Consider the following 13205-nt stretch of genomic DNA (forward strand, 5'->3'; position numbering starts at 1 on the left):
ACAAATATGGATCTTCCTTGGCAATTTAGATCTGTATTTAAACCAAAATACTAAATTATTTTATTTGTGGCTGTAAGAACACGAATTTTTGAAGAGAAATAGGTGACAAGATTCTTTGAATAAGGCTATACATATTACATAGATCAGTTTATATAGATTGGTGTTGACGGTTACCAATCTGTGAACGAATAAAGCGTATATTCCTTTGTATTTATTTGCATATTATTGTACTGTTTTTCATTTTAGTACTACCAGCTGTTAGAACAGCTTCAAAATGTCAATATTTCTAACTGTAATTTTTTCGTTAAAGGAGCAGTTCGACTTAGAAATGCATTTATTTCCATTTGTAGAGTTGAAAATTATAAAAGGAATGGTGTTTGTTTTATCGCGATACATTCAGTCGTTAGGGAGTAACAGAGGAAAAAATATTTTGTGATGACGTCATACGTGGTCAAGCAGCGAGAGCAGGCTTCCATACACAGTGCCAGGCATTTCGTTTGTGACAGGTGCGGTGGCACGCTCTAAAGTGCGATTTCCTTTGCCAGAACTGATTGCAAATAGCTACTTAGAAACGTCATCTGCATGTAGAAAATGATATGTGATGGTGGGCTGTACAAAAGTTTTTATAATATTATAAAATATAGTTTTTCCTACAAAGCACAAGTTCAGCGTTTCACAAAAGAAGCTAACATTTCGAAACCAATACCATGTAAATATATGGCGAACGAGATTGCTACAACAACTAAGTACCTTTTTTTTAATCATGCTTCCGATTCCCAAACATAAGTATGTTCATTTTCACGTTTTGTTGCAATTTTTAACGCTGACCCTATAATTTTGTGCTTCAAGGTATGTACAGGTGCGCGACATATGTGGCAAAAATGAAATAACATCTGTAAAGTTTGTCAGAATACGAAAAATACTTTACTGCTTAAATTTGTTTCATTCGCATTGCTCTCCGCGGAACAACTCTCGTCGCCCGTTTCATCATTGTCACTTCATACAGAAAAATTAAATGAAATCAATCTCCTGAGGAACACTGTCATCGTAACTGATTCCTTCTACGAGCCGGTATATTTCACTCCCCAGTTCACATTCAGGGCCGGCCTTAAGCCGATTGGACCCATTGCTCCCTATTCGGGCCCCGCGCCAGAGTCGTCTGCTCTACTGTCCAGTCTAATCTACTCTTAGTACCGTTTTAACAGGATATTAGGCCCAAAGGAAACAAATGTGTTGTGATCTCCCTATGATTAAATTTTGCTTCTAATACATGTAATTAATACATGCCATTCTGTTTGCGAGGTCCCCAGTCAAGTGGCTATGGTACCATTAAGATGGCTCTGGTACTCACGGTTGTCAAGTACACACAACATATTGCAATACAGGTACATCCATGGACTCTACAAGGGAGGGTATGGCCTCTCCCTTACAGGTAAATGAATAGTTTGTATTAAGTTTCCGGGCATAAGCAAATATTTTCTGAATTTAATGCTGCAGTAGTTTCTTTACTTTTCTTTCTGTTTACAACTTCTGTTGTAAAAATAGATATTATGTCCAGGGAGTATCCTGCACACCCTAACACTCTCCTAAATTTCTTTACACACATCCCTGGGCATAAAAATATTGTTTTCTTTGAGTTTGTCTAAAAACGTAAATCATTATTCTGGGTACACACCCTCTTTTATTTCGAACACCCCACTAAGTAAAGGTTTCTGGCGTTTTTTAAACTAATTACGTCATATGATACTACCAAGATGGTATCAAATAAAACAACCTCAGTGTGAGTTCTTTGCATATCCTTTCTCTTATTATAGCTATATTAAAATTAAAAATACAAAACCATAAGACAAACTTTTCCCTCACCTACAAAAATCCTTTTTGTTTTAGTTTGTTTGAAGAATGAAGTCAGGAAAAGCGAATGTAGAACTAGTGCATACTGAATAGGTGGCTGCTTATGAAGGTTTGTGTTCTAACTCGAAGAATCCAATGGAAAATATGTCATTCATTTCCAATTAGTTCCTTGAAGTTTGTAGTCGTCTCATCACCATTTCATTTTGTCTACAGTCGATGACGATTTTAAGCTGGTTACACCTTTCATAAGTAGCTAGCTACGATGTTCTCACTAGCGTACATTAAGTTTTCCAGACTTGAATTGTTTTCAAAAAGATACAACTGTTAAGGAATCTTTGAACCAACTAATGCATATCAATGTGCATTTCATTGTGTCTTACAAATATAAACTTATCGAAACATAGACTTCATCATTGTGTTTCTTGTAAACTTCTAGCACAATTTGATACATGACCCCTTTCCTATTTAAAGAAAACTCGAGCGAGATACAAGATGGAACAACTTACAAAAACGTCAATCAAGAATTCAACACAAAGCAAGACTGCTAACGAACCCAAAACACAATCTGTTAACCACTGCACTATTAAAGGTTTATCAGCTCCGTACAAGGGAGTGGTTGCTGACTCACATTGAGTTCCTCGCGTAGCCCACGAGTGACGTCAGCATTTGCGATTCACCAAAAACAAACGCCTATAGAAGCTGAAGGAGACGGCCTATCAAGATTTAAAAAATACGGGTCTCTTGTCTTTTGTTACTCTTCCTATTGCACCAAACTTGTTTTTAACTCGAACTGCTCCTTTTAGCATAATTTTTGTTCTTATTATGGAATATATTATGTTGGAATTTGTTGAAACGCAACTACGACGACAATATTATTAAAGAGAATATAAAACATTATCGAAAAGCAACATTGGACGGTTACAGTAGAGGCAACTAATTGCTCCGGACCAAAGAAGAGAATTTCGTGGGTTGTCTCATATTATTAGTATCAATATCATCTTTAAGCATTAATAAGGATTGAATAGATAATATAATTGTAATAACTACACATAAATAGTATGGGAACAAAGTGAAAGAACATATCAACAAATAATTTATGATTGTAAGGAAAATGCAAACACAAATGTGTCTTACAAATGACCTGTGGTATTTCTCTATGATAATTCTGGTTTGACTTACGGTACAATTCAGTGAAATTATACTTTTCTTATAGGTGAAACGATGATGATCACCGTATTGGCAATGATAAGCAGATTATTCTTAGTGATATCAGTACAAAGTACTCTTCAGTATTTTGTTGAGCTTTTACCAACTCAACTACGAGGGCAAGGAACAAATTTAGTCCATATAGCAGGACACCTATCAACGTTTTTCGCTCCATTAATTGTCCACCTGGTAAGTCTTGTACTATATTCTTGTAAGGCTCTTTTTTGTATATAAATACTTTCTCTCTAAGTTATCCTTGAAAAACTACTTTACAAAATGGCGTTTTTAATTCATACAATTTTAAAAGTAAATTATTAATTTTTTGGTTTTCCACATTTCTGTCTCAGCTGTTCATTGAATGCTTCGTACATTGTTATCACTTCACGAGCAATCCAAGCCTATACTGGTTCGTTGAGAAAATATTTTATTGCACGACAAATATTCAGTGTTACGAGTGAAAACAAGTTAATCTCGGTGTTTTAATTCATAATAATTCGTAATCACTCGAGCCAGAAATTAATAGCAAAATAAAAATCCCAAAATGGCTAGAAAAATTGCGAATTAAAAACTCAAAGATGACAAGTAAAATGACAAAATAAAACAAACAAACAAACAAGGGCTTTTGGAAAAAAAATATAGGTACTAAAATATTTTAAAGAGCATAATAGCCTATTATTTGTTTACTAATCAAATAAAAAAAACTATGGATCCTGAAAAATAAAATGTTTAATTTTGCAGTTAGTACTTATAATTTAAAATTTATGGAAATCTGCAAATGGGGCAACCCGTAAGGGACGTCATTTAATGATCCATTAATTATTCTTCAGTAACAACAATGAAAGAAAATGTTAAACGCAAAACACTATTACGCTTTATTCACACACAGTTCCGTTAGCGGTTTAGAAAACATTCTGAGCACAAGACGTACTAAAATGAAGTTGTTTTATACTACACGAGCAGTTTATTTTCGTTAAGAAAATTGTTTCATATTTTATCTTCTTTGAAATTATCAAAGATTTTCAAATGAAAGACCTTGCCTTCTGTCAAAAAGAGTTAGCTTTAAATGTCACAATGATCTTTCTACATGTACAAATGTTACCGGAGCATACTGAAAACAAGAAATTTGAAAATTATTCAAGTAATAGTCAACAGTTAAATCAGCATTACCATCCACAACGTTGGCAATTTTTCCAAATCTGGATTAGCACTTACAACATGATCACACTTTCGCCGAGTGTGCACGCCTTTGTCTGCAAGTACAGATCTTTGACAGCATCATTGAAAGTTCTCAGATAATTACATAATTCTGTTCTTTCTTATTGTTTTGCTTGGCAATAGTGCCTGGCAACTTTGCAAAATGTGTCAATAAAAGCTAGGTCCTTTTTAAAGGAATTCTTCTTAAGCAACCTTAGAGCAAACTTAATTGAAGACGCATCATACTTATCAAAAGTATCAATGATTATTTTGATGGATTCGAAGTTCTTAGTATTATAGAGAACAATTTTAACTCATATTTACTCGACCTCGTTAAAATGGGCTGTAGCGGGAGTGACATTTCAGGGGCTAATTCACGAAAGGCACTGGTTCGCGTGGGAGCTTTCAGAAATACCTTTTACACATTTGAAACAAGAAGAATAAGGTCAGAAAAATGAGAACGTACTTTCTCTGCAATTCTATGCTTGTGATAGACAGTTAACATGCAGTGTATTTGGGAATATAACCTTAAGAGCTCTTGCTGCACTTTTCATATATGCAACTCCGTCTGTGACAAAGAGAAGATTGTGTTTTACGCATTCTGCCCATAGAATAGTCAGAGATTTTGCAAAAAGCTATGAAATTGATATATTATGTACTTTTTTCAGAGCTTCTGATGCAATCAAATACATTTGTGTGCCTTCTGCCCCTTTCAAAGCTCCAATTACAACATTAGAAATGAAACGGCATAGAATATCGCATGTTTCATCAATTGAAATCCATACATTTTTTTCACCAACACTTTTACAGCTATCGTTCATTAATTCTGTTATTTTGGAAATTTTTGTTTTGTGTATTTCTCGAGAAAGTTTCTTAAAAAAAAAAAAAAAAAAGAATTTTCTAACTTCCATAAAGGAATGTCCATGTAAATGTGGGCTTCACACAGATTATTCACAAAATTGTTAGTACACAAAGTGCGATCTATAAATGTTCCAGGATTCTGAACGTTTTCACTAGCTGATTTTCGCATTCTGACCATAGATTTATGTTTTACAGCGCTTATGTGCTTCACGACAAAATAACACTTCTCAATGAAAACCACAATTTCACATAACTTTCAAAACAGTACAGAACCATCTGTTGAAAACAGACTACACCCAAACTCACTCAGAAAATTTTCTATCTTCTCTTTCCTAGAAAGGCCACTTTCGGCATCCTAAAACACTAAAATGCATACCAACAGCAGCTATGTTTCACGCACGCCAATGAAATGCAAAATGCTAGAATGCATTTCACGTTTGGCTGATTGTAGCAGGTCTAGTACCTTCCAGCATTCATTAAATTGCACACCCTTGTTGTTGTCTGGTCGAGACTCTGCTAATGGGGGATTCCCTTCCTCATTTGTAATTAAGAATTCCTGCACTCTTCCCTCTCTTTTAGCATAATTCGTCAATATTATCTAAAAATGGCTCGATATCCATTCTAAATTGACAATATCAGTTTATTAGTTTGGAATTCCCTACGTCAGTTCGTAATTCTGAACACATAGTCCAATTGTTTCCAAATTGCGATATGTTTAAATCTGCTGCTTCTGCTTTCTCACCTACTTTACAAAATATTTATTTTTTCAGTGTGATTGACCCTATAATTTCCCAGGTTTCTGTAGGTCTATTAATTATTATTTTTGTATATAGCTCTTGTATTATTACGCCAAGTCTTTTACTTCATCCATCATGGTTTTGCAACCCATTACATTAATATGACTTACTGTTATTTTTCTTCTCGTAAAGGATTAACCATATTCGTTGTTGTACGTGTACTTCACAGTTTAAAATTTGTCTTCGTTTACATTAGTTTAGAAATCAAATTGTTACAATGGTTTGCCCGTACATCTTTTATGTTACATATTCTTGCTCATTTTTCTGCGTTGCACTATTTCTTTCGTATTAAGATAGGATACATACTTTAGGTTTTTCCTTCCTCACACAGTTGGCTTTGTCATGTGGATTCCTACCATAATGGAGACAGACTCTATCCTCTTTTTTGCAGTGTTTACTCACATGCGAGAAATGTTCACAGGAATTACGTTGGGAACTCTAATGAAACCCTTTAATACATGTGACTTGTACATGAGGTACAATCTTTCGTTTCGTAATAACACTCGTCTTACGTTTGAGGCGACCCCTACTACAAGACGATATCTTGTTTGGTTTTTCAGTCCTGATCTAAAACTTAATTTATTTCCTTCTGTATTCTTGCAATTTCTTCCTTGTCGAAATTTTGTTCTACTGAACTTTCAGTCATCATCTTTAAAGTCGACAAGAATACAATGACAATGGTTTCATTTTTTCGGATTTTCACACTCACGTTACTTCATGGAGTTTCTTATTATTGACTATATTTTTTCATGTCCTCAACCGTGGTGTTTCCACTATGAGTGTGTTCTTCATTGTTTTTAAAGATGTGATCACTATTTGTTTCGTAGTTGGTTAATTGTGGTACAAGGTTGCCTACGCACTTCTAACATCTCTTCATTGTTTTTTTATTATTATTATTTTTAAATGAAAATGATAGGCTTTGTTTGGGAAGTATTCTACCGACTGTGTTCTCTTGCTTGCTTGTGCAATTTTCTGGGATCCAGTAAGCACTTCCAAATATGATGGTCTATTGTCTGTATTTTTTCTACTTTTTGCTTTTAATTGTATTGTTTCCATTTTCAGTTTCTCGTTTTCTCAATGGAGTCTTTCATTTTCTTGTCTTAGATATTGATTTATCCCTTTGGTTCTCCACTGTTGAATGAGACATGTTGATATTATTTATTTTGCAGTAGTTGTACTTGCTTTGTTATTATTATTATTATTGTTCACAAACTGGAGTGCTGATTCATAGACTGTCGTAAGGTCGTAAGCTCTTCTTCCGATTCCTTCCTTTGATCCTTGATCCTTTCCTCTTTTATCATTTCCATATAATCTTCAGTATATAAAAATCATCATTCCTGTTAGAACTTATATTGAATGAAAAGTGTCTTTTCTCGATCTCTTGCCAATTTTGCCTCTGTTCACAGGAAACTCCTCTTTTTTTTTTTTTTTTCAAATGCATGTCTTTTTCTGTCTTCATTTTCTTGCACGGTTATTGTATTTAGTTTTGAAATAGTTACCTTAGGATGTAGCGTTTGCCATTGTTCTTGTCCTAGTTTTTCAAGTATATCAATGTATGAACTACCTGAATATTTCGGTCCATCCAAGTTTATCTTACTGTTTGTTTCCCTAACTTTGAGGGGTATCTGTCCTGGAACTCGAGAAATTTAAGTTTCTTCGGTAGATTTCCTATGCTTTATGTGGATTTAAACAAACCCTGACGGAACATACGACTCACCCAAACTTTTTGACCACATGTTTGAAATTTGTTGCTTGGAATGATAGTTATCATATAAGAATTCCACTTTCGATTGCATATGAAAACATAGGATTTTGCGTTTTGATTTTGGCCTACGTAGTTGACGAACGGAACTGAAAATGCAGAAAGTATATATATTTCCACTTACCTTGTTTTAAAGTTAGTCTTTCCACATGGTCTTTGTATATAGATATTGCAACATGTGCTTGGCCACTACATATTTATTATGATCGTCTATCGTAGAACGCACGCTGTCTACACTGAGATCGGGCGGGAAAGTTGCCTCCATGTGTTGGATAGTATTATCAAGTACATTTTCGCTTGTAGCACGTGTTCACGTACTATGTTATACTCTCAATTACACATGGAGAATGCGTGCGAAAGTTCAACCTCTTCTCGAGTTCACACAGTTTATTCGGTTCATTCACACTCTGTCACTTCCTCTGAAACTGCAAGAAGTGCAAGCTTGTAATTTTTACGTTTTATCATTTCGTCCACGTATATAGTTTAGTACTTATTGCAAAGTAATTTTATAAAATCGCCGGATATATTTGCTTATATTTTCGTTAATATTTTTTTTTTAAATTCTTTTCGTACACTTGTTCGCTGCACTTCCACATATCTGCAACAAATGGTTATTTTGCGTCTTCCCTGCAACCTTACATTTTCACTCGACCGACGCTCACATATCTACTAACGCTTAGTGCTTGCTTGAACAATACTTCGATTGTCTGCTAGACACTGAAGCACAAAATGATTAACCATTTTACGGGCATGAACATGAAAGCTGTTTCATCTCTGTGTGCATGATGTAATCCTATTTTTTTTTTTTTTTTTCAAATTTCGAAGAATAAGGCCAGGTATTTATTGGACAGGTCTTATATGTAGCTCATAAAAAAGTCTAAAAACAGAAATGTGTTCATTGCTCTCTGAGCAACAGTCAACAAGATAATTAATCAAGAGATATAATTTCATGAGATTGTAGTTATGTAATGTATTGCACATGCTGACATTCTATATTTCGTCTTTAAAAATGTCCTTAAGGGAAATCGAGGAAGGACAGTTTACGTACATGACGGTCAAGTAGATAACAGCTATGATATTTGATTGCATTCTTATCAGCATAAGTTTATCGGTAGCATACTGTGTCAATGTTTCCTAGAGTATTTTTTCTACCTTTTGCTGTATTTTTCAATATGAAAAATATGTAGATTCTAGAGACAGTCCTTACACATATGAAGAATGTTTGTTTCGAAATTTACAGTAGTTTTTATATTTCTTTGAAATAAAATATAGCAATAAAAGAAAGAAATATGAACAATTTTACTAGTTAAATATTTAAATTTTCAAATGTGTGTATAATGAACATGACGGTTCCAAAGTTGTAACAAGAGTCAAGGCTCGTATATAGTTCACTAACATAGATTACTATTTGTAAATTAGAAGTGCGTTTAATTCATGTATCATAATTTGTAAATAATGAAATTCGAGATTTATCAGTGATAGGAATGACCTAATGTATATCTCTCTTTACTAAAAAGGATTTGACCATGGATTTAAAGATAATTGATCTAACATTTTGCATTTGGCAATGAAAATATTGTTTGTTTCTTTATAGGCTGAAACTGATTATTCGTATCCGTTTCTTCTTCTGGGAGTTCTTAGTGTGGGCGGTGGTTTACTTAGCCTTGTGTTCCCAGAGACTGCAAATGAGAGGCTACCAGAAACACCTGAAGACGTGGAAAATGAGAAGAGGAACCATGGCTTCTTCTATATGCCTTGTCTACACAGGTAACTGTGTGCCCACCTAAATTCAGAACTTCGCTTATTCAGAAAGCGAAAGTTTATTTATCATTGTAGAAATAGACACATGCCAGTTAATCCTATGCTGTAACAGTTGAGATAGTTTATTATCCACTTCCCTAAGATATTTCTTTATACTATCCTCCTAACTTGATACTTTTCAAGTCATTCTTGGTGCCGCGGTGGCTCAGTGGTAGAGTAATCACCTCTGGTGTGTAGGGTCCATGGTTCGATTCCAGCTCTCGTCAAATGGGTTATATAATGAACAAGCACCGTACACATGAGTTCCTTGTGGTTTTCTCGAGTCCTCACACATTCTTTATTCCAGCAGTACTATCCACCTCTGACTACAGTCCCATTAGCCTCGGAACATAATTGTGGATTTTTTTTTTTAAGAAGTCATTCTTTTCTAACACATTGTGAATTATGTGCGTATTACCTATGCGGAAGACGTACACCGAGTTCAATTGGAAATTTAATTTAATTATCAGTTACAACTTAAGTTCTGAGTATGCCGCGCAGCGTAGAGCAGGACTGTCCCATCGATTTGTGGGGTGAATGATATAGGTGAGAATTCCACATTCAGCATGAATACATTATTTTGCGTCAACTTTAACATTTTCATATCGATGTTAATAGAATGAGTGTACTTCGCGACATTAATAATAGATATACATGGTGGACAACGCGGTGCCTATGTGTTTTCTCAGAGTTTTCCCGTTACCTGTTGTGTTATCATTCCACCAATTACTTTCAGTTTTATTCATCATTCATCTTCTTTAGCCTGAAGGGCATAAATATAGGGCTTTAAAAAAGAAATTTCATTTCATTAATAATGTACAGTCGTAAAAATGTTTTAGGAAATGATAGTTCATAATTTCTAAATACCAGGGGCGGATCCAGGACCGACTCCTGGGGGGGGGGGGCTGTGGGTTGTCTTAATGCTACTTTTAAGGGCTCAAAACTACACTTTACCATAAGAGGTATTTCCGTTTTCTTTCACTACTTTAATATCATCTCCTAACTAGTCGATATCTTGAGTCGAGTTGAATTTCAGTTTAGCGTCCCTTTCAGCAGCGAGGCTATGCGAGACGTGGACCTACTGATTAACGTGGAATCCGAACCACATGAGCTCCCGCCGGGAGTCGAACCCGGGTCTCCCGCGCCAAGAGCGCGTACGCTAACCGCTTAGCCACGGAGGAGCTCTAGTCGATATCTTCTGCTTGTAGAAGCAACTGTTTAGAAAGAGTTTGTTGCTGCTTTTAACGTACTCTAAAATGGAGTTAAGGAGTAGCAAAAACAAAACATAATCCTTGGTTTAGGATGAAATGAACTCCTGAGGATTCTGATTTTTCTCAAATTTGAATAGACTACTTCTTTTACTAAGACAATGCTTTTTATCGATCTTAACAGTCTTCTCGCAATTGAAAAGAGAGAGAGAGAGAGAGAGAAAGAAAAAAGAAAGAAACTATGTTATCATTAACTTTTAGCCACCTTTTATCTAATGTCTGGCGTACATGATAGTTCATATACATATTATCTGGACCCAGACTGACATTTCATACGAAGCAACATTGCTTATCTCTGACTATTTCACCTATGGTGTGTGAAGAGTAAATCGAACTTTAGCAATGCTAAACGAAACCTCGTATAGCTGATTTGGAGTAGAGATATCCTTCGATAACAACTGCTACACCTATTGTGCTCTGTTTCTTAATTGTAAACTGAACTAAGTGTTTGATAGAGTTATGTGTGAGACAAGAGTTGATGATATCTCGTCTCAGAAAGATGTCTCGTCTCGGAAAGAGTATCTGTTTCTATTGAAAGAACTTTGGCTCGTCTCGTCTCCTGTGTAACCCTATTCCCTTGCGTTACAGTTAACAAAGAAATCGACTAGGTAAAAAGAATATTTAGTTATTTAATGTGTAATCAGTACCTCAACTGGAACCACGGTGGCTTAGTGATAAAGCATTCACCTCTGATGCTAGGGTTGTATGGTTTTGATCCCATGCCAAGTGAGCTTTTGGTGGACAACACTGTGTCCTAGAGTTTTCTCTGCATTTTCCCGTTTCCTCTTAATCCACTTTAATTCTTTAATAATCATTACTTTAAATAATCAGCCGTCTCCTTTATCCTAACTGTGGGACATTACATTAAAGCTTTCATTTTATTTCAAAGTACATCAGTTCAAATTATCATTATTCCTGGTTTTCTATGTCGATATTCAACTACTCAATTGTCCCACGATGTTAAGGCAAGGGCAGTATAAATAAATAAGAATAAATAAATAAATCTATCTCAACATAGTTGAACCTCGTCCATGCGGATAAAAGATGCATTATACAGGGTCTGTGCAAAACGTATCGGGACTACATTTACGAAATAAACATTATTGCAGATGGATTAAAAATATTTAAAATGATATCCTTTTGCTTTAACGCACTGTTTCTAGCTCTTCTGTTAAATTTGATACGCCTTTTTGAAGTCTGCAACCGCAATCATTCTCAGATATTATTTCAAAATCGAAGCTGCTTGTATTCTTTTCGCTGTTCCCTAATGGTGTCCTTTCAAGTTCAGTTTTATAAAGAGAAGAGAAAGACGTCGGAAAGGACCAAGTCTGGAATGTAGGGAGGTTGTGGCAGCATTGACTTGTTGTGCTTCCCTAGAAACGCATCACCAGTTAGCACATCGTCCAGAAAATCAGATTCAAGCTCCACCCATTCCATCAGTTAGTGACAAACCGACACAAGGATTTTCTTCTATTGACCGTACAAAAGCATAAGTACCAGTTTAGAACACACTTTTCTCATGTGCAAATCATCTGACATGTTGATTCCTAATGATACCACAAGAGAATTGCTCAATCCGGACGCGATCCACACTTTGTGAAAGCTCAGAGGCAGTTGAGGTGGGTAGCGGGGGTACACGTGATATTCCCCACCAACGTCCCTGCCCTTCCACCCTGCATCCCTTTACCTTGGCTAGAAAAATGTCCTGGTACTTTTTTAGACAGACCCTATATATATTTAAGACAGAGGTCGAGAAAAAAACTGTTATAAAATCAATGAACAACTTTTAAAAATGTTTAGAAAGTACAATTTACACAAGAAAAACCTTTTTTAAATCAAGGTTATAGTAGGAGAAGAGGATTTTCGAGGTTAGTTTTCTTTTGGAAATTTGGAAAGTGATATTTCTTTTTGAGTAAAGGGACATGTCATTAGAACAACTTTGTGGGCCGTTATTAACCATGAGAAATGAACACCTTTATATTAATTAATGTTTTAATTTTATAATAATAATAATAATAATAATAATAATAATAATAATCTTTATTTCTTTCAGGTCCCGGCACTACAACATTTTCCGTTCAATTAGTGTTACTGATAATTCAATCGAAGGAACAATGCAACTTGAATTGAAGAAGAACCATCTGAAGACATACGGTGCAACAGAATTCATAACGACAAACTCTGGTTGTCGGTATGGATAATTATTTAAATAGTAATCTTTTTTAAATATTTATTGTTATGCAATGTACAGTCTCTCTTATTATTATTGTGCCCCTGTCAGTCATCTGTAATTAAATGTACATATTGTTCTCCAGTTGTGTTGATTGTGTTTGTTAGTGTTATGTCTCTTCGAAAAGTCTAATAAATGTGTTTTTGTAATAAAAAAAAGTTTTTTTCTTGACAAATATTTCCTTTCATTTTATTTTATTTTATTTATTTGTTTATTTATCATTTAACAAGTCAAAT

The 13205-nt window shown here is 34.9% G+C and overlaps 1 protein-coding gene across 1 annotated transcript in view; it reads left to right on the forward strand.

Moving 5' to 3' along the window:
* LOC145668361 (carcinine transporter-like) overlaps positions 1-13127 on the forward strand; it is a 103409-nt gene extending 90282 nt beyond the window's left edge. The window contains exons 10-12 of the mRNA XM_081736132.1: positions 3065-3246; positions 9266-9438; positions 12793-13127. Of these exons, the coding sequence (XP_081592258.1) occupies positions 3065-3246; positions 9266-9438; positions 12793-12940 (503 nt within the window). The 3' untranslated portion in view covers positions 12941-13127. The remainder of the gene's footprint in view (positions 1-3064; positions 3247-9265; positions 9439-12792) is intronic.
* Positions 13128-13205: the final 78 nt, after the last annotated feature.

This window comes from Thermobia domestica, chromosome 13, assembly GCF_964235325.1.
Source record: "Thermobia domestica chromosome 13, izTheDome1.hap1.1, whole genome shotgun sequence".
In the NCBI taxonomy this organism is placed as follows: Eukaryota; Metazoa; Arthropoda; class Insecta; order Zygentoma; family Lepismatidae; genus Thermobia; species Thermobia domestica.